Raw genomic sequence first — 22,611 nt, 5'->3', positions numbered from 1 at the left:
CGAGAAGAGATTTGCCCAGGTTCCAGAAGTAGTCTCACGGCTATTTGGACAGGAAATTCTGGGGAATGCATTGGGCCTCTGCAGGGTATGTTGCTGTGGCCCCACTGATTGTTCACTCAGTGCAGGGAGGCATAGCTAGAGGAAGGCCTTAACGGGGCCTGTAAAATGCTGAGCCATGGCCGGAGTCTCTCTTGTCCAGGTCTAAGGATGGTACTCCTCCTCTCCAGCCCCACCATGGCCCAGACTCTCTTTGCAAGATTCTGAAATAGATCCCAACATGTCTCCTTGCCTATGGTCCATCAACCTTTTCATTCATCACACTTCTGTCACAGTGATTTTTCTAGAGTACAAATCTGGCACAAAACATCCTGCTTAAACCCCTTGGTGGCTCCCGGAAGCCTTCAGGATAAGGTACAGACTCTATAAATAAGCCTAAAAAGGCTCTCTTGACTGGCTCCTGTAGTTCCTGCCTCATTTCTATATGGAGTGACTATAATTCATTCATATATATCCATTCACACATGGTAGACCCTCAACAGTAAACAACTGTATCATGCTATTTCTTGTCTCCATACCTACCCTACTCCCTCACCCTTGAGAGTAAACTCAGATAACCTCTAGACTCAAATCAAACACCCTTCCCTCTAGAAAACCTGGCTGAACCCATCTCCTATACCTGAGTTAGCTGCTTTGCTCTGTACTTTCATAATACTCTTTTCTCTATTGAATTGTTAGTTTACTTATTTTGTTTGTTCACTGAATGATGAGCTCTTTGAGGGTAGTGACTATATCTAATTTATCTTTGTATCCTTCATGTGCTGCCAGAGACATAATCACCATTCAATAAATGAATGAATGAATTGGTGGGTGGGGAAGTAGGTAGATGGACAGATGGATGGATGGATGGATGGATGGATGGATGGATGGATGGATGGATGGATGAAATCTCTCTACATCTATCTTTCATTGTCTGGTTTTCCTGAAACACACAACCTTTGTCTAATTTCCCCTCTCCCTCAAGTCATTCAAGTGTCCTGAATATGAGGCTTAAATCAGTGGCAGGCTGAAGGGACTCAAACAATTTTCAACAAAACTCAAGGACTACAACCGTGGCCTGTGTTTTCAGGTTAGACAGATTTTTCCATTTTTGCTCTCTTCTCACTTGCTATAACAAGCTTTTGAACAACAACAGATGTCATTTTTCATGTGTCTTCCACTTTCTTATTTTAACTCTCAACTCTTTCTCAGAGCTGACAGAAGACACACGTTCTCCCAATCCTCAGAATGGCAACTGACAGAACATACCTCAGGAACTCGGCTCAGGGAGAGCACCTGTATATCATAGAGGGTCTTCTGCACAGAGGGCGAGTACTCGCCTTTGTCATAGGGCCCAGCAAATTTCTCCAGGACAAGGTCCCGAATGGTGCCCCTAAAACACAGAGAAGGTCACTGAGGATCCTGAAAGGAATTTTATGTATTAGGAAGCTAAGAAGCAGTGACCTATCTGTCCCCCAGAAAACAATGTTATTGATGTTTTTAGAAAAGATTAGTATCTTGTAATGCCAAAAACAAAACACCTCACTTCCCATTCCCCTATACACATACACACACACACACACACACACACACACACACACACACACACACCATTCAACAAACATATTGAGCATCACTAGACTGTCTTCATAGTTTGGCACCAGGGCCCGGTGGGCATTTTAGGGTAAATTTCCTGTCATGTTCGAAGAACCTAAGAAGAAGACTCCCAAGTATTCTTACCATCTTGCTGCTCTGCCTGGCTGGCTCATTGAATTTTTACATTTGGGGGTTTACTCTGTGCCAGCCTCTGTGTTTTTAGATTAGACAGATTTTTCTGTGCTAAGCATTTTATGTGATGATGTCATTGAATTCTCTCAATATAGCTGAAGTAGGTACTATTATTATCCCCAATTAGAGAAGAAGAACCTGAGCTTAAAAGTTACATGATCTGCTCTAAGTCCCTCTCTTTGGTAGGAGGCCCAGCCTACAGTACTATCCTGCCTCTGGCATGTTCAATTTCATGCTCTTTTCAACATAAATACATCAGGCTGCTGCCCATGGAGAGCACTTGAAGTAAAAAGGAAGGAAGACTGAGGTGACGTTCTCATCATGCATTTAAAAACCTATCACATAATAAAAGAAGCAGAGAAAAACTACACCAGTGGGAGGGAATGCTGTGGGAGTGGGTGATGGGGGAGGGGTATGCATGCGGATTCTAGTTTATGATAGGGTAGAAATTTCTACAGAGCTTTAGCAAAGGAATGAGATACCTAATCAAAAAGCAAGTTCTGAAAGTCGAGAGGTCTAATTACTCCCTGTCAGGGTATAATAATAATCATACCTTTATATTGTGAGTTATCAGAATCAAAATGGAGTCACTTGTGTCAGACGCTAAATAAATAAATAAATAGAGCCAGGAAGCTGAGGGAGGGCCCTCATGCACAGATGCCTGTAAGAACTATTGCAAAGACTCTCTGAAGGGCTCTTATGTACATATGCCTGTAACAAGAATTTTGCCAAGGACTTTTCAAACAGCGGCTCGCGACGTGAGTCACAAGGACAGCTAGCCGGATGTACAAGAACACTTGCCTGACACGGTCTCCACTAATGAGCTGGCGTTAACTCCCATGATAGCCACTGTAACCAGTGTTCTCTTTGTCTCAAAACAAATTACGTACACATTTTCCTTTTGCTTTTAAAAGCTTCCCCTTGCCTCAACCTCTTAGGATACACCTATGTTTCCTGCAGCCAGCCCACAAATTTGCAGATTTCCTGTGTGTTCCTAAATAAATTCATTATCTTTGAGAATCTCTCTCAGTTTGTTATTTCAGTTGACAATATTTTTAAGGCATTTAATGCTTATAAAATGCTTTTGTGAACATCATATCATTTTGAGTTTAGCCTAGATTGACCAATTATCCCAGTTTGCCCAGAACCAAGAGGTTTCCTGAGACATGGGACTTTCCGTGTTAAAACCAGGAAGTCCCTGACAAACTGGAACAAGTGGTCACCCTCGTTTAGCCTTCTCTGCATCACTATGAGGTAGTAAGGCCAGATATTCTCTTCATTTGATGCAGTGTTTCTTCAAGTGTGGTCCCTGGTCCAGTGGCATCTGCATCCCCTGGGAGTTTGCAAGAAATGCATGTTCTTGCACCCCACCTCAGTCCTACAGAATCAGAATCTCTGGGGGTGGGCCCAGCAAGCTTCGTTTTCTGATTCTGTGTGATTCTGATGCACATGCATGTTTAAGAACCACCAATTTAATAAATTGAATAAACAGAAGGGATTTCTGAATAGTGGGAGGTTGAGTTGAATAGCCTCTAAGTTTCTCTTTTACATTCTAAGATTCTATGAAGTCTGGGCCCCTGGGACAAGGGCAGACACGACATGCACATGTTCATACCAGGTAGCCTCGAAGTCCACATCCCTGCACTGGTGGTAGCGCCACTTGCAGTACACTTGGGTGGCAAAGCATCGGTCCTTCACCTCAGGGAGGGTGGTGAACTGGTCCTTGATGAAACCTTCAAATCCAGACTGTGTTGTTTTCAAGACCTTGAGGTCTTTGATTCCAGAATGAATGACGGGGGGTCCTATTTCAAGTAGAAAGTCAGGAGTGGCAGAGGTCATAAACAAACAGTGCCTTGCTGCTGATACCTAGCACAGAGGATCCTGGTCATTAAAACATGACACATTCTGTACAAAAACTACATCACCGCCCATGTTTTCTGTCATCCTACTTCCTCTGAAGTCCCAGTGAAGAGGATAGTGTGCCTTTGCTTCTATCCGGATTCCATGACTCCCTGCCCTGTCTTGCCCTAGAAAATCTGAAGGTCTAAGATTAAACTCCATTGTATATTGAAGGTCACAGAAATGAATACATTCCTTTCAACTACATGCGGGAGTGTCTTCTTGGCCAACTCACCTCATGTATTTTGAGTTCCATCTCCTCCAACAGGTGATCCTGCTGGAGTGTTAATAAGGTCCTTAAGAGCCATTCCTGTACCTGCTACTGTGATCCCTTTACTGGGGGTAGTGCTCATGCTGATCAGCTACCGTAGCTGATGATCCCAATCTCCACTAGGCTGTGATGGCATCCCAGTTCCCTTATGGTTATCAGCTCAGCAAAACCAGGCAGCTTCATAAATGGGTAGCAGCGTGGGCCTGGCTGAGCCTAAATAAGACAGGGAAGATGGAGCTGGTGACTCACAAGGGATAGATCTGCCTAAGTTGATATCTATAAAGGCTTTTGTTTTTTCTGCTGAAGGAGAAGGGACAAAGTTGTTTCATGGGTACCTGAGGGAGAGAGGGGGGAGTTGAAAACAATGGAAGGGATGATATGGCTCTCCTTCTGTCTCTACTGCCCCTTCATAAGGTAATGAGGCAGGTGGAAGAGTGACAGGTGTCATCTAAAAAAGAACAGTATTAACATTACTATGACATTATTTGTCTGCACAGGCTGGCAAGAATTGGGGACATTCAGGGAGCACTTGACAAACCCTAATAGCAAAGTGCCATGGCATGATTATTAAAAAAACCTTTTTTTCAGTCTCTTTGTTAGTTCCGACCAATATCTATTCTTTTTGGTATGTTTAATCTAAAAATCAAGAGCCAGAGGTGTCAGGTATCATTACACACATGGTCTTCGTTGAAGAACAAGAATATAACTCATGATCCTCAATTAAAATCCAAGGAAGTGCTTAAAAATGCAATGGTTTACATCACCTATGTGGTTTCCATTGCTACAGTTAACTCAGGAGCTGTGGAGTTTCAAAAGTAGGGAAATAAAGTCTATATTTCTGTATTTTCCATGCTTCAGTATACACCTATCAGATAAAACATTTAATCAGATATGTCCTGATTAAAGAAGATATTCTGTGCAGAATGTCCCAGGATAATGCAGTGAAACAGGAAATCATCCTTGTTTAACTTTCTGAAGTACTTACTGGAAGCTACATCTGAAGAAGGAGCAAGAGAAAGATACCAGCAATGCCTTAATGCCTTCAGCTGGCTGAGCTTATCGGATTCTAAATGTATAAAGTTATGATCTCACAAAATCAACATTGTTACATGCAGTGAGTGTGAGCCTCAAACCCAGTAGAACTACAGAAACAATCAATAAGTATCTGTTGAATGAATGAATGAGTTTAGCAAGATTGATTCATGTCAAGGATTAAGTATTGCACAACTTAGTATCTTTCTTTACTAGACAGTTCAGCCCCAGCAAACTTTACCATTTCCCTTCCTGGTCCCCTCCAACTCACACACAGTGTGGCAGAGCGTGAAAGGAAGGGTTTTAACCTTGGCTAAGAAACTCCTCTCTGTAGACGTACCTTTGGTTGCTGCAGTTTCAGTCTTTATCTTACTTAGTTCCCAAAACTCTATAAAGCAAGTATTTTAATGTGACTTTTAATCATTTGCCCATAGTCACATGGCTAGAAACTGTCAGAGGTGGAGTTTAAACTCAGCACCACATTATGAGATCCCATGCTTTTCTTCCGCTTTTTGGATCACTTCCCATCTATGCAATGGTTCCTCCTTCCTTTGACCCTTTCCCCATTTGTGTTCCATAAGTGGCCTTTCCAGGAGACAAGGTTGCCACCTCCTATCCACAGTGGCTTTAAGGACCTCAGATAGGTCCTTAAAGTGCCTGAAAAATACTATCTCCATTGGCCAGAAATTGAGATTGAATAATCACTTTTTAGAGTTGGCTCCTGGGTATCTAAAAACCTTTGTATTCCTTAAACATTTCCTATTGAAATGCAAATAAATATCCCTTAAGGGAGTGACTCATTAAGCCTTTGTAAGGTACTATGATAATCTACTTCCCATGGTAAGCCTTTCTAGAAAACAAAATCCTATAGAAATGAAACATGGGTTTGCAGTCAGGAGTGGGGTTAAAATGAAACCCTTGCAGGAGACTAAAAAGAAGGCGAAAAAGAACCAAAGACAACCTTTATCTACATTGTTTTCTTCCTATTCATCTGGCCTTGACTGCTGGCATCTGTGTGAGCCAGTCAAACTTTGGCTCGTCCAATGGTGTTAACCGTAAAAGGATTCCTGGATGCAATGTTGCATAGTGGTTGAATCGACGGCTTTGAGACTCAGATTCCTAGAACTCAAATCCCAGTGCTCTCCCTGCATCCTCAACCCCCATTTTTATGAGCTCCATGCTCCTGAGGGAATTTTTTTACCCTCTCTCTACCTTGATTTTGTCATCTGTAAAATGGAGACGATAATCATACCTATTTCCTACAGCTGCCACATGTCTAAGAGAATGCACTAAAGGACTTAGTAGAATGGCTGACCTACATAAATGCTCTACAAATGTGATGATGATGATTTTGCCATAATTGACTTTTTCACAGTGACTTCGACAACTTATAAATATTTCCCACGTTTCACAAAGTCTTAACTGGGTTCTGAAAACTACTTCTAATGTGCCGTCCTATCCATCTCCAGCCCTAGGATAAGATTTATTGACCTTAAGGGAGTGTCAGTCCTACTAGGCCACTTTGAAATGATCTGCTTTCTCACTGGAATCTAAAAATGGAGAAAGCAGTTGTATTTTTAAAATGTGTTTTGGCATCAGTTTCACACAGAATAAAATGTCTCATGTTCCCCAAGACAATTAACTATTGCCACAGTTTTGGCAGAACACAAACCAGCTACTCTGATGCTCTCATCATTCTATTAACAACAACAACAACAACAAAAATGATTCTCTCTGAATGTTAAAAGAATTTTTCCCTGGCACACATCAGACATGCTGGATGAAATCAGAGAGCTTATTTTATCTTCTCTGTTGGCAGTGCCCCAGCTTGCTGAACATTGGTAAGAACCTGAGGCTTTCAAAATCATGGGCCCATCAACTAAAAATATGATGCCTCACACCCTCTAAAAAAGATTCCCATTTAGACTAACAAGTAGTAATTCAAAAACTGTCCTTTTCTAGGTTACGCCCCATGAAATCACTTAATCAGCTTTTTTGTTTTGTTTTGTTTTTCTGCCATGGTTATGGAGTAATGCAAAAGAAAGATTTTTCACATTTCACTTTGCTAGAACATAATCTTTTCTAGCTTTTAGTGTCCTCCTACACACTTAGCAGATTGTGGCTTATCTCTCAGAGAATCATACATCCTACCCTTTAGCTATCTAAGGGAAAGAAACTCACTGCGAATTAATAGAAAATAAGCCCAATTCCTTACCTACGCATCAGGTGTCACAAAGCACAAAGCTTTATTGAGCCAAGAAAAAGATCTTGTCATAAGAGGATAATTGCTTCCACATTTAACACCTCCAAAAAGGACACAAATAGCTGAAAGGCAGATATTTTAAAACCATATTAAATCATTCTAGTAGAAAATCTCAAACTTGTAAAGTGCTAGAAAAAGTAAAGATCGATTAAATATTTGCCTTGGAGAGTCCATTTACCTCATGCAGGGAGAGTGAAAGCTCCCTCTGTGCAATTCTGGATGGAAAGAGATGACATCATCCAGATGGTAGGAAATTAACTGGGCTTTTGTACAACCAGGTGATGATCAAGAAGATTTTTAAAGACCACAAATCTGCCAAGAATTTTTCTTACAGAGGAACCGAAGAGCACTTTAGTCTTGATATCAGAAGGACATAGACAGACTTCTTGGCAGTAGCCATCTCTGTCCTGGATCGCCCACTTCTCCCATCTCACTTCTTCCATCTGCCCATCTTGTCACCTCTTAAATGTGTTCTCCTCCAGGACGGATTTCATCAGCTGCCTTCCTTACAACCATCCCCCTACCCTCACTACCCTTCATGTCAATAGATATATAGGAAGTATTTTTCACTACCAGAAGACACAGTCTAGTATTTGAGGTCTCTTTTCCATCTTCCATTCCTCTATTTAGCCATGCTTTAGCTGAATTTCATAATTAGCGTCAAATGGGAGAAATTCGGTGCTGAAGAAATTGTGAGTTATAATTCAAATAGTGCAGAGGTTTGGGGGTCGATTTAGTTCAAATTAGTGACTCGATCATACCAATGACTTAAAGCTCCGTTAAGCTTGTAGTTTCTCACTGATAAATGACAGAAAGAGTTCCGAAGATTCGATGCCATATGATACCTAAACCAACAGCTTGCATCATACACCTAGGGCCTAGTTCTCTCAGGGCTTGAGAAGTCACAAACATAACACCAGCCCTCAATCCTCTGGGCAAACAAATTTATTTCTGTCTTCCAGATTCTCCTGTGGAATCAGCAGGCTTTGAAACAACTAAAATACAGCCTAGTGATGGAGCTGTAAAAGATCCACTAGGAAGAAACAGTGTAATGGGAGTTTTAGAGCAATTCCCAGGGCTTAAAGTGGTGCTTGAGGTTCAGTAGGATTTCTAGAAATGTTTGTTCGTTTGCTATGTAAGAATGAATATAGTCCATCGGGAGACACCCAGTCACACCTCCTCCTGGGAAGAGTCCTTTTGGGAGTGGCATGACTGAACATGTGATTAAGCACATGCGTTTGAGGGGGCAGAAGTCTTACCATTCTAGCCAGTCCCCCACCAAAGCACTACTCAGGTGTTTGTAACAACAGCCTTCACCATGTGAATTTGTGAGTGGTGTGTGTATAATATAATTACTATTTTCTTTAGTTAAGCCTTTACAAGGGCATTTCTTAGGATAATGATTGTAACATTCTCTCACATTACGATTCCTACAGTTTCAGCTCTTGGATAATAAGCAAATAAAGAACTAAACTTTGCTGCCAAAAGAGCGTACATCCCTACTCTCCGAAGAGGGACAGAATAGAAATGTCATCTTCATACACACAACACTGAAAGATACACACACCCATATACATGTGTACACACATACCTGTATACACTTAAGGCAACAGATGTTTCTTCCGCTACCCCAATCCCTGCCAGCCCTGCATGAAATCAGAGGGGGAGTTGGGGGCTGGACTCTAGATGAGTCAAGCTGGAGCTTCTGGGAACACTGCCACAATGATCTCAATACCCTGAAGCTTTGTATCTTTCTGCAGAAAGAAAAAGTTTTAACCTGATTATGGTGGCTAGTTTTTCCACTCAGCTGCAGCCAGGTGATTAGAATTCAAGCTGATAGCAACTCTTGGTCATTCCTGGAAAGAACAGGATATAAAGAGAAGTCCGTTTTCCTTTTGTGATCAGCAGAGCCCTATACTTGGCCACTTGACTTCCACCTCCATGGCTCTACTAAAAGTATTCTGGGAAGTCACCAGTGACGCCTATTTATTGACAACATAGTTTCTCATCAGTCCTCTCAGAACCCCAACTTCTTAAATCTCCTGTGGCAGAGGCGAAATCTACTTGCTCTTCCTCCTGGCACTCAGCTAGACGACATTTTGCAGTGTCCCTTGCAGTGAGGTGTGACTATGTGACTGAGCTCTCTCCAGTAGAAATGATCCATGCTGTTTCCAGGCCCGGAGCTTATGCTTCAGGGACTTTGCCCCTCCTTTGGCTCCTCCAAGCTCTTTCTTTGGCTGTCTGGTATGGGGGTCTATTCTCAAGATGACACCAAAAAGTAAGGATTAAAAATATAAAGCTGCCACTAACCTGGGTTCCTGAAGAACTTCATGGAGCACAGCATCCACCTGACCCCCTTAACCCCACACACAGACACTGAACTGGACTTCTACAAAAAGAAGTAAACTTCTAGTGCTGAGCCACTGCATATGGGCCTATTTGCTATGCATCTTGGTTCCTCAGTAACTCAGAAATCCCTAATTTCCTGAAATGTCTTTTTCTTCTGCTTCCATGACACTATCATCCCTCATCTTCCTTCTATCTCTCTAAACATTCTTCTGTCTCAGTTTTTAAACTGCCCAACCCTTACAGTGGGGAATTTTTCTCAGGCCATCTCCTCTTTCAAACTCTTCTCACTTTGTATGTTTTTCTGGAACGGTCTCCTTCTTCCCTATGGCTTTACCTACCCCCAATCTGCTGTGGCTTCACCTGCCACCAATCTGCTGATGTGCCCCAAATCTATCTCCATCACATGGTCCCACATTCACCAGCTTCCCACCTGAAAACTTCCCCTGTGTGTAATCTCTTTAGTCAGTTGTCCAGTCCTCCCACATTAGGGTCAATTTTAACTCCTCTTTCTCTCCAATCTTTCATCCCTACTCAACCACTAAGACCAATTGATTACACTTCAAAACTGTCTCACATAATGTTTCCTACAACCTCTCAGTCCCTCCAGCTCTATTTCTACTGCTTTAGTTTAGACCCAATCACTTCATCTTTGCAAGAAGTCTCCAAATGTCTCACTACCGCCTGTTTCTCTAGCCTGTCACCATACCTTGTTCAGAATTTCGGAACAAAAACATGCACATACTAATCTGACCATTAGAGACCTTCTCTGGTTCTCTGTTGTCACTCTGAACAATAACTATAGCTATTATTTAAGGAGATCTTCCGGTGTGCCCAGTACTATGCTAAATGCTTTAATAAAATAAATTTAGCATTTATCTCCTTTGTTTCCCTGGACAGTTGTTGAAGTGGGCACTGGTATCCCTGTTTTACAAATTAAAACCCACCCACCAATGTAGTATAAGTAACCTTGCTCTTAATCACAAAGTTATTAAGTAGTGGAGCTCAAATTCAAATATGATTCATTCTGATCTCAAGGCTTCTTGCTTCACCACTGTGCAAAACTGCCTCCATCTTATACTAAACTTGTGTATAGCACATGAGGCCCTTCAGATTCCAGCCCAAACCACCAACTTATTTATCTTCATCTCCCTTCTTACATTCTAGAAATCAGACCCACTGAACTTGTTACTGTCCCTTAAATGCTTTGCCCTTTCCACAGTTAAATAAATTACTTCCCCTGCATAGTCTTCAGCATGAGGCAAGTGCTCAAAATATTTTACTTCCCCTCTTCCACTCCTCATGGATTATACTCATATGTATCCTGTTTCTTCTGCCTGTAATTCCCTTTCCTCCTTCAATGCGCAGCATATTCTGAATCAGTTTTCAAAAGTCAATTGGAATATTTTTTCCTCCCCTGTCAAGCCTTCCAGACAGACTGCTCTGGAAAGAGTTTCTTCCACGTCTCAGTTCCCATAGCATGCTTTTAATCCCTTCATCATAGTCTTTAGCCTCTCATATTGCAATCAATCTGTCTGACTAGGGTCAGGGAACATCTTATTCCTCTCTTTCTCTACAGCCCTTTGCATACATGATAGGTCCTCAAAGTCTAATTGCTGAATGAATAGTATATGAATGAATGACATAAGCACTTTGCATAAATGCTGTCATTGTTAATTAGCTCTCTTGAGGCCTAATCCTAGCTGCTGTTATGATTTTACATAATTGAAAAATGTAACAAATGTTAAAAAGCATATCCCAAAAGTCACCAAAAAGCAGTTCCAAGCGATGCTGATCTGTACAGTAGCCACTAAGCCACATGTGGCTATTAAGTACTTGAATTATGGCTAGCATAGCTTGAGATAAGCTACAAATATAAAATATAGAATTTTAAAGATAATTTTGTAAAAAGAGTGTAAAGTATTTCATTAGTAATTTTTATACTTATTGCATACTGAAATATTTTTGATGCTATTTAAATAAAATATATTATTAAAATTAATTTCCCTAATTTCTTTTTGCTTTTCTAATGTGGTTATGAAAACAAATTTAAAATTACATATATGGCTTACATTATACTTTAGTTGGGCAGAGCTGATTTTGAGTTTCTAATTTTATGAGGGCAGTTAATGAGGCTTGGGTAGGATAGCACTGAGTCAGAAAACTTCTTTCTCTCTCCTCCAAAGCTGTATATCTAAGACAAGAAGGAAGGAAGAAGAAAAGAAGGAAGAAGGGAGGGAGGAAGAGAAGGGAGAGGGAAAGAAGGAAGGAACCAGAGAGACAGAAAGGAAGGAAGGAAGGGCTAAGGAGAAGAGGGAAGGAAAGAAAGAATTTAGTTCCAATTTAACTTAACAAATAGCTCAGAAAGCTAATATAGCATATGACTACACACCTGGGTGATAAAGATCATCTTTTCCACCAAATACAACAACTATTTAGTCTCTTTTATATAACATTAATTTTATAACTGTTTTTATAACATTAATTTTATAAATATCAAACATTGAGAAGGCCCTAGTTATGTATAGACTTTAATTCAGATAGTGGAAAATATTTAAAAATAGCTAATACACTAGAACTTCCTAAGGAGGGCATTATCCAAAAGAACTCAGAATGAGAAGGGACCTTATATTTTATTAACCTTATAATAAATCTGATACTCATTAGATGCCACTCCAAATTCCTACTTAGGAAGGGAAGAGAACAGCAAAGAAAAAAAAAAAAAGGGAAGAGTAAAGGAAGGGAGGGAAGGAAAATAGAAAAATTTCAGAGTCAACCCTTTCATTTTATAACAACCATTAAAGTTTTTTTTTATTGAGATAAAGACATTATTACCAGCTTTGGCTCCATGGTTCTTAGAGGTCCTCTAATCTAACTCTTAGCCAATTTTTGAACTCTGACAAGCTCAGCAAATCTGTGGAATACAAGCTGTGGAAATTTTAATATTTGCTAAGTTCAATTATCAGTACTAATAATACCTATGTTATAATTGTGTTTCATAATTAATTTTGAAATTTCCTAGCAAATAGAATTATATAATTGCCATTGCTAACTTAAATGAGATGCATTTTATAGGAATTACAGTATTAGTGGTTTTATTACACAAATAAAATTTCAGGAAAACTTGACTATTACTTAGTAAATATTTTCTATGAAGGTTACTATAATTGTGACATGATATGGCACAAAAAATATTGGTCAGAAAATTCAGAGATTTGGGTTCTTTTCAGCCTGGGCCTTTTTAAATTTTGCCTTACCTCAAAATCTGGTAATAAAAATGATCTACCTGACTCAATCCCCAGGGTTGTTGCAAAATGAATTATTTCATTTTTATATTTTAACACAAAAAGTAGATAATTCTTTAATGTAATTCAAAGTCACAATATTCATTTCTATCTCAGATTTAAAAGTCTTAAAAATTCTCTACAGTTTTCCTCCATGTTAATAAACAGCATTGTTTAGAAGGAAGAAAAAAGAAAACAAAACCACCCTGAAGTTGCTACTATAGAATCAAAGCATGAAAAATAGTTTCTTACCACTTCTCAGTTGTTCAACTTCACAGAAGTGTGTTCCAGTGGGAGTGTGAATAAATGCATGGACATGCTTAACTCCATTCTGAAAATTAGGGAAACAAATTATTTCCAGGAAAATTTCAGTACATGCCATAAAGCCAATTTCTTTAATTAAACTGAGAGCACAAATAAGTGAGTTAACCTTTTCAAGACGCTTCCAAGGGATTTCTTCCACGTAGACTTGAGCTCGGATTACATGGTTAAAAGAAGAAAGAAAATACTCACAAATATTCACACCAAAGGCTTCTATGCTTTTGATCTGTAAAAAGAAACAAGATGCTTCAAACCAGAAATAATTGTACCATTTAAAAATAATTTATGAATACTGTTAAATGAAATTATGGGAGGTCACCGCTTTGGACTAAGTTCCTGCATTAGGCCCCAACAGACCAGACCAAAATGGAGTCACTTATGCTAAATGCCACATAATCAAATTGAAGCTTTAAGGAAGCAGATAGATACCAAAACAGACCAGTTTTTCCTGAAAACAGAAGATTCCAGTCTATCTGAGTCAGCATAATAAGGAAGTCCCCTCTGCTTTAACTCTTACCAAAAAAGTAATCTGAAACCTGATGTTAACCAATCAGTTTTTTTTTTCCATTGTTCTGTTTCTTGTTCCCATCTTATAAAACCCAATGTTCTGTTCTTGCCCAGTGAAAGCTCTTACTCTTCTTTGTAGAACAGAAGCTATCCCTAATGGTAAATAGAAACCAATTCAATCTATAACTAAACTTGTTGTAATTTTATCTTTTGATATTGCTCATGATGTTCTGTTCCCTGATGAATTGCGTTTTAGAACTAGACAAGCACAGAATAGAGTCTATCTCAAGAGAAAAAGGTGTTTATCTCAGTTTTTTACCAGAGCTCCCAAATGAAGTTAATAATCACCATCACCAGATGAGACTCTTTTGTTTTTAAAAGAAACCCATTTTGCAGGAGAGGATGTGTCAGCGGATGAGCAAAAAAATAACAACATTCAGATTCTTCTCACAGTGAGTTCAGTCATCACTTGTACCAACCACAGCACACTATAACACTCTGAACTCTGTGAGCCTTCCCAGTTTCCCAAGGAATGTTATGAAGGGCTACCTCACCTTCCTTACCTTGCATACAGGCCTTCTATTGATCCCAGCTCTCTACCCCCATAATGCAGCTTCCATATTAATCCCTAGTAATATTTTATGGTCTTAGCACAGTCTGCAAATTATTAATGGCTTTGCCTATAATTAAAGTGAAGTATTTGCACAGGCTTCCCCAGTATAGATCTGTTTTATACTTGTAGGCCCAGAATAATTATGAATAGCATCCTATTTTGAGCTCAAAAGTGTCCTGGTTTGGATAAGAGGTTACACAATCACTCTATCCATAATGAATGACTTTAAGTAGTTTTTAACATTCGGGTCCATTCTTCACTTTTCTGCAAACTCCTACACAATACAGGAAATACAAGAATTTGTTGTACCTTGCCCTTGTCCATATCACAGTACAGGTCTACTTTCAAATGATTTTTTTAAAGAATGCGATTCTTTTTTCCACAGCCCCATCTATGTTTGCTGGGTTATTCTGATCAGCAAGAGAAAGGTTCAGGGTAGAAATAGGAGTTGTAGAAATTACATTGCAATGTTTGTTCATTTAATGAATTATGGGTATGGATTTCATGAAAAAACATGAGAAAAGAAGCTTTCCAGTCTACATTTCTTGTCTTTTTAGACTTCGTGGCAAGTGAAAAAAAAAAAAATCACTTTGAATTGCCCAGAAATCTGGGTGACCCAGCACAGCTTCACTCACACTTAAAGAAACCAGAGGTGGGGTCGAGCACTGTGGCTCACACCTGTAATCCCAGCACTTTGGGAGGTCAAGCCAGGCGTATCACGAGGTCAGGAGATCGAGACCATCCTGGCCAATACGGTGAAACCCCGTCTCTACTAAAAATACACATGGGGCATGTGCCCGTAGTCCCAGCTACTTGGGAGGCTGAGGCAGGAGAATCACTTGAACCCGGGAGGTGGAGGTCGCAGTGAACCAAGATCATGCCACTGCACTCTAGCCTAGTGACAGAGTGAGACTCCGTCCCAAAAAAAAAAGAAACCAGAGCTGGAAATGCTAAAATATCAGTTCTATCAGATCTAAGTCTCGCTTGAAAAGTCCTAATAACCACTGTATATGAATAGTAAGTGGTAATAGAGTTGGGAAAGTTAGAATGGTATTAAAATTTGGAAAACAGATTTCAACAATAAAAATAAATGTATCTCATACTCAAGATATTCTTCTGTATTAATAACAAGAAGTGAAATGGTATTTTCTTCTATAAATGCACACCATTCTAAAAAAGAATTAAAAATAAATGGTAAGACTCAAAGAAATGCATGACAAAAATGTGTAAAATTCTATTCTGAAATTCTTTCAGGACCTTGATTTTCCTTTGATTCTAATTAGAGATAACATGTATTTTGTCCAGTAAGATTCTTTGCCTAAAAGATTGCAGTGAGATGAGAGCCAAGGAAACAAAGATATGAGGTTGGTTGGTTTGTTTGTTTTTCAGCAAAGTTTTCTCCAATCCTGAGACATTTATGCTAGAAAACAACCTTTTTTAAAAAAATGGCTTAAATGTAAAAATAGGTTAAAATGCAAAGGGGACTTGAAATAAGCAAGTAACACCTCATGCTGTTTTATAGCAAATTCTGCATCAAGATAGGCAGCATCTAAGAAGAACGACACATACTCCCTTCAACTTTGCCAAGACATGAACTGTGTTCTTGATGGTGTCTGTAGGGATGATATCTGAATTATCTCCATGCACGTAATCTTTTTTGGAACTCAGAGTAAGTTGCACTGAAGTTGCCACCTCTTTAATGCTGTGATATTTTCCATCTCGCTGAATATGGAGAACTTTTACCATATCCTTCCCATAGCCAGTTCGGACAAACTCCAACTCATCATTCTGCAATGAAAACACAGGCATCTTATTGAAGAAGGCTAAATGAAAGTCAAAAGTTAGGTGAAACTTATTTAAGCCTTCATTTTATCATACAATTGCAAAAGATGAGATTCAGAGTATATATGGAAGCAATATCACATTCTACTTTTGAAGAAGAATGGGAACTTGTATAGAAAAAAGAGAATCCCCAGCAGCAAATGAAAATATATCAGATTGTTCTGAAGACTGACAGGTAGAGGGCTTTTTTGATAATAAATACATTAATAGGACCTCCTGGGTCAAAACTATGCTGTTTTATTTAATCCCCACTAACCTAATCCTTGTAATAGCACCATAAAATCCTTATAATCCCAGTGTAAAATGGGAACTAATATTCCCATTTTATGGAGGGAGAGGGTGAGTTTCAAAGATATTAAGTGATTTGCCCTAATTCATACGGCTAGTAAAGGACAGAGCCAGGATTTGCACTCAAGTCTATTGACCCCTTAAGTTGTAGAATGGCCACTATGCGAACTGCTTTCCTTCTATAAAATGTCTTGACTGTGTTAGCTGGAAATCATTGCATGCCCTTTTTATAGAGAGTGATATTCTGGAGAAAATGCCCTGTGATCAATAGAAACAATTTGAAAATTGCCTTTTCTACTTGCTGCCGGGAAGAAGAGTAATTAGTGACAGGGTCCAGATTACCTTCAGGAGTGCAGAGCCAAGGCTGTCTGGCTGCAGGGAGAGCTATGCTTTTAGTGAAGAGACACTTAATAAAAGCCTGGTGATTGATGCATTACTACCCTTGTCTGAAGCTGGAGCCTTGGCTAGTGAACACATTCATCTCCACTGGTAGAATCCATAAGATTTGTCCCTGGGCTTTACTGGTGTTTGAGGAAAGAGGCAGGAGGGAGTAGAAGAACAGAAAAATCTTATTTTGTTTAGTACAGAAATTGAACATTAAAATAATGAAAGAAGGTGACAAAAATAAAAGTAAATAGAAAAACAGCATGCAGTAAGAGTCTGGGTAGAGAGACAAAGAAGGAACCTCATCTGCAAATCACACTTAGGATGTTCAGGTGTATCAAGGGCTGCCTAAATATCTATTTGAATAAAAACATCACCAGACTCTCTGAGGGGAATTTAAGAATAATAGCCAAAGTCAGAAAGTACTGCTGTTGTTAACGTGGGGGGTGGGAGGCTACCTCCAATCTTGGAGATAGAGCTGGGCAGGGCAGGCTATTGTTGGTCATTGAACATGCCCTCGGGGGTTGAGATGTCTGAATTCAGTTCTTTCTTGTGAGAGGTTAAGGAAAACTCTTGCAGAGGCCTCTGAAAAGCCTCTGGCCCAACATTTGGGGACTCATGCTGAAGAAAAGGGTCAATAAGAAAACCAAAGGAGCAGACTCAAGGGATCTCAGTAAGAACTACAAGCCTGATGGGGAAAGAGAAACTGTTGTGTGGTAGTGGCTTTGGGATTAAATTAAGTTCAAATTCAACCCTGCCACTTAAAGCTTTGTGGCTTGCAATAAGTAATTTAATGTTTCTGAGCCTCAGTTTCCCCATTTGCACAAATGTAAAGAAGCACCTCTACCTTGTAGGGCTGCTGGTGAATGTCAAAGGCCTGGCTTAGTTCCCAGTAGCTAGTGGTACACTGAGTTTAATCCCAGCAATAAAGGCCGGGTCTGGCTGTGGAAGCAGCAGCAGCAGAAGTAGCAGAGGGGACCTTGATTAAGGGCGCCAGTTTTCAGAGTGGAGATCACTGTGGGCAGTAACAGATGGAAGACTCTGGTGTATCTTGAGCCACAAGGGACTCTACCTGAAGGAGGAAGGCATTTGGCCCTTAAATGGTATGGACTGGAGTCTGGAATGAAAGGTCTCCGAGATTATCCATCATCCCCAACACGTACCAGGACTCAACAAATGTTGCACCTTAGCCTCATCCCTGCCCCTATATATTCAAGCAACAGTAGTTTAGTCTATGAAGGCAAGTGGTACCTACGTGGTACATAGAAAGATTAAATGATAGCCGCCCTTCATATCCCCATTCCTGTTCAGCTCACCAGCATAATATCTGGCCACACATCATTGCAAACTCTGCTTTAGCTATGCTGATCTAATCACGGCTGCCCAGGTGTTACATGCTTTTTCTGTCTGTTGGCCCTTCGATTTGCTATTCCTTCTTTCTTGAACACTTTCTCCTCCTTACTACCCAACTACCAACCTCTTTGCCTGCCTAGCTTCTTCTAGACAGCCTTCAGGTCTCAGATGCCACTTCTCCCAGGGTTCATCCCAGCCCTTCAAGTCTGGGGTAGTTGCCCCTTTTAGGTGCTCTCAAAATACTTGTTATTGCCTTATCAGAATATTTATCAAATTGTATTGCAACTGCCTCTTTATGTGTCTGATTCATTCTAAAACAGTAAACTATGAAAGCAGGAACAAGTTTGATCTTGGTCACCATGGCAACCTCAGCACTCAGCACAACGCCTGGAACATAAGTAGGTGCTTAATAAATGTATCATGAACGAATGGATGGTGCCACCACCGCCTCCACTGCTTGTGTGATGACACAGCATAGTTAATGAAAACACACAAAGGATCTCAATACAGGAAGAGCCACTTCAGCTCAGACCCCAATTAGGTAGTCCTTTTCCTGGGAAAGTGGGGCAAGGAATGTATGCCCTCTGATCACCACAGCCTGGAGATCACAGGCACAGCTGGCCAAAGAACAAAAAGCCCAGGAAGGGCAGAATTGATTTTAGAGAGAGTCGGTGAGGCAGCACAAAATGTTCACATTGCTAATAAGACAGCCTTCCAGTGCAGCACAGCCATCCCAGACCAGAGATCATGCAAGACATGTGCAGGACAGGTCAGCACTCCTTAGCAAGACCCTGATTGGGCTAAGCAGAGTTGGCCCTTGAGCAAAGTTTGAGTAATCAAGTTTACTGGCAATGAGTCCGTATGGAGGGAACTAATCACCTGAGCCTGGAGCAGGTGGAAAAAGTCTGGTGTGGGACAACCAAAAGCGTCCCTGTACTCAAAGAGCAGATAATGGCCTGGACCATAACCGAGGCTGTTCTCCCCCAGTTCTCTAATCAGATAAATCAGAAGTAGGTGTCAGAGTCCCATTGTGTAGAACGTAGGGAACGGTGTAGAGATCTCATGCAGGAAAATACAAAGGGTGCTCTCTTCTGGAGAGGGGGCAGGTGGCTGAAAGGACAGGCTTTGGGCTCTGCAGTCAGGCAGCCCAGGCGGAATCCTTGTTCTGCCACGTATTAGCTCTGAATGGAGGCAAATTTCTCCATCTATAAAATGGGAATAATAGTAGTGTCCATCTCTAAGGTTTGATGTGCATGAGAAAAAAATATAAAGGACTTAGAAAAGTGTTTTACCAACAATCAGCACTCAATTAATAAGCACATATTAGCTATAATTATCATTGATAAACAATAATCACTCATCAAATTTTGCATTAAAGGATCTTTCCAGTTATTGACAGAAATAAATACCTAGAGTGCACACCGATGGACAGCTGGAGTGGTCAAATCAAAGGGCTGCTACTATGATAAGGCCTACTTCTGCCTGCCTACCCTCAGGTACATTGGCCTTCTTTAAATGTTCATGATTACTGATCCTCATCCCTTTGATTGTCCTTCCTCAGGCTTGTATGGTTTGAGAAGTTATAAAAGTAAATCGATTTCCTAGAATAATACTCTGGAAAAAATATCAGCAGGAATAATTTTTCTTTTTATTTCTTTCCCTTTCTTTCTTTTCTTTCTTTCCCTTTCTTTCTTTCTTTCTTTCTTTCTTTCTTTCTTTCTTTCATTCTCTTTCTTTCTTTCTTTTTTTTTCAGGGTCTTGCTCTATCACCCAAGCCGGAGTGCAGTAGCATAATCACACCTCACTGCAGCCTCAACCTCCTGGATTTGAGTGATCCTCTCACATTAGCCTCCCAAGTAGCTGGAACTACAGGTGTACACCACCATATCTGGCTAACTTTTGTAGTTTTTTTTTAGAGATGGGATCTCACTATGTTGCTTAGGCTGGTCTCAAACTCCTGGGCTCAAGTGATATTCCCGCCTTGGCCTCCCAAAGTGCTGGAATTATAGGTGTGAGCCACCATGCCCAGCCAGGAATAAATCTTTACCTGGCTCTATACAAGAAAAATCCCCTTTTCTACACATGTCTTAAAATGTAAAGGGATTATTTGTCTGCAAGTAATGTTGGAGACAGCACTCAGGGATTTTAAATGACTCATATATTTTCACTTCTGCAATAAGATAGTAAGTGTTCTATTATTTTCAGGCCATAATGAAAGTGATATAGATGTCACTACAGGTCTAGGGGTTCTTACCTTAGAGTCTTTTAGCTTCTAGAAGCTCAGTGGATGGATTTGGGTTGGAACGGTGTACTCCATGAGGTTGTAACTAAAAGTTTATTTGTTTAGGCGAGGGGAGAGGTGAATCTTTCTGGAAAGAGCATTCGTAGAATTTCATTAGATTCCAAAAGGCCTCATGACTTATAAAAGTTTAAGAACCGTTATTCTGTGTAATTGGTGTCCAAATTATTAGGATCACTTTGATCAAACTGACTTTGCCACGGTCTGACAACTAGTCATGAGGCAGCAGGAGGGAGAAGACTTGGTCATTTTCAGTGTACAACTGCCTGTATGCAATGAAACAGTATTGTAAAGGTGAAGGCTCTAATGTCTGATTGCCTGAGTTTAATTTCTGCCTCCACCACCTGCTAGCTGTATGGCCCTGGGCAAGTTGCTTAATTTTTTTTGTTCCCTCCCCTTTGGATCTGTAAAATAGGGTAATGACAGCAGCTATTTCCTATAATTGTCATGAGGTTGAAAGTGACTAGCACATAGTGTCAGTAAATGTTAGCTATTATTATTATCTGACCTACCAATTTGACCAAAAAAAAAAAAAAATATTTCAAATCAGTTCCATCAGTAAATGATAGGGAGATATCCTTGTTTATCTTTCTTTCTTTTTTTTTTTCAGTTTTAAAAACAGGATCCCACTATGTTGCCCAGGCTGGAGCATAGTGGTTCTTCACAGGCACGACTCCACCACTGATCAGTACAGGAGTTTCATCTCTTTTTGATAAAGAAGACTGAGGATCCCACACAGGTGCACACTGCTTTGTGCTATAGATGTACAACTAATAAAACAAATCCTTGTCAATACTAATTGTATTTTAAATGAATCCTAGCTGCCTAAACACATTGAGGGCAAATCTTTACATAGAGCTAATATTCTTCTCCACCCATGTGCCATACTTTTTAGCTCTGTGCGTATTTATGCATGCTTCCTTTTAATAGTAACACTCAGATATTTGTACTTACATGTACTAGGTACCAAATGAATTTGTCCATTTTCTAGTTAAGCACTGAGGCAGAAAGAAGTACATTTCTCTGGCCACACTACCAAGATTTGACTTCAAGTCTCTGTGATTTTAACCACCAACCAACACTCTTACCCTCAGCCTAGAATGCCCTCTCTCCACAGAGCATAGTTCATCCCACATTGGACCTCCTCTATAAAGCTTTCCCAATGTCCCCACGAGGAAATAACACCTCTGACCTTTGAACTACCGGTGCACTTTAGGCGAAGAGTTCCTAGCAGCTGAGGTCACTCTCTTGGTTATCGTCATGTGTGTACATGTCTTGGTATTCCCAATATCAATGTCTTCAAGGCAAGATCGAATCATTTTTATATTTGTCCATAGCACTTGACAGTGCTTTGAAAATTGTCATCGATTATTTGTCCAAGAAACAAGCTTCCTCATTTTTCAGATTAGTTCAGAAAATTTAGGTCCTTTATATTTTGGCAGAAAAAACGTGTGTTTTCAGTTCTAAGTCACTCATCAGTGGAGTTTCAGGTTAATATTTTCAAGTTACAGGATGAGGTAGAGGGATATAAGGAGATTCAGCCTGTATCAGGACATATTTTCCTACAAGAACTCTTACAGGGAAAAGAAATAAGGTTGATTTTTGTGGCTTGTGAGCTCAAAATCATTCTCAGAAAATAAAAATCCTTGTGAAACCACCCATGGGCCTCTATATTATTAAATATTAGCAGAAGTAGTAATATTATAACACAGTTTCCAACTACTTAAATCTTTGGCACATACTCGTTTATTTTTTGCACAGAACTGCCTCATTTTAGAAGCTTCTTTTAGCTATAGTCTTATGTTTTTGATTCTAGCATGTCATACTTCAACATCAAATTTCTCTACTCTGCTGGCAAAGGCAGATATTTAAGGTTATTGTTGTGTTTAATTTAAGCTTTTTCCAATACTTAAATATGAATTTTTATTTGGTGTATGTGTATGTTCACCAAATGTGTGTTTATGTAAGTAGTTTTAATTAGAGAAAAATGACTGGAAAAATATTAGGAAAGATAAGGGGAAACTTATAAATGTAAATTTTAAAATGACTAGAATTTTCTCTCAAGTCTTAGAAGAGCTTCTAAAG

General features: G+C 39.9%; 1 protein-coding gene across 4 annotated transcripts in view; it reads right to left on the bottom strand.

Moving 5' to 3' along the window:
- LOC102117077 (uricase) overlaps window positions 1-22,611 on the bottom strand; it is a 40,501-nt gene that overhangs the window by 3,498 nt on the left and 14,392 nt on the right. For 3 of the 4 annotated variants that reach the window (XM_045368210.3, XM_045368204.3, XM_005542886.4), the window contains exons 2-6: window positions 15,930-16,148; window positions 13,350-13,466; window positions 13,172-13,250; window positions 3,440-3,626; window positions 1,306-1,429 (exon numbers count right to left, since the gene is read on the bottom strand). In XM_045368210.3, the coding sequence (XP_045224145.2) occupies window positions 1,306-1,429; window positions 3,440-3,626; window positions 13,172-13,250; window positions 13,350-13,466; window positions 15,930-16,106 (684 nt within the window). In that variant the 5' untranslated portion in view covers window positions 16,107-16,148. Of the gene's footprint in view, window positions 1-1,305; window positions 1,430-3,439; window positions 3,627-13,171; window positions 13,251-13,349; window positions 13,467-15,929; window positions 16,149-20,481; window positions 20,597-22,611 lie in introns of all 4 variants that reach the window. The other variant, XM_005542887.5, reaches the window with a different exon arrangement.

Source organism: Macaca fascicularis, chromosome 1 (genome assembly GCF_037993035.2).
Source record: "Macaca fascicularis isolate 582-1 chromosome 1, T2T-MFA8v1.1".
NCBI lineage: Eukaryota > Metazoa > Chordata > Mammalia > Primates > Cercopithecidae > Macaca > Macaca fascicularis.
This window is presented reverse-complemented; position numbering and strand designations above follow the sequence as displayed.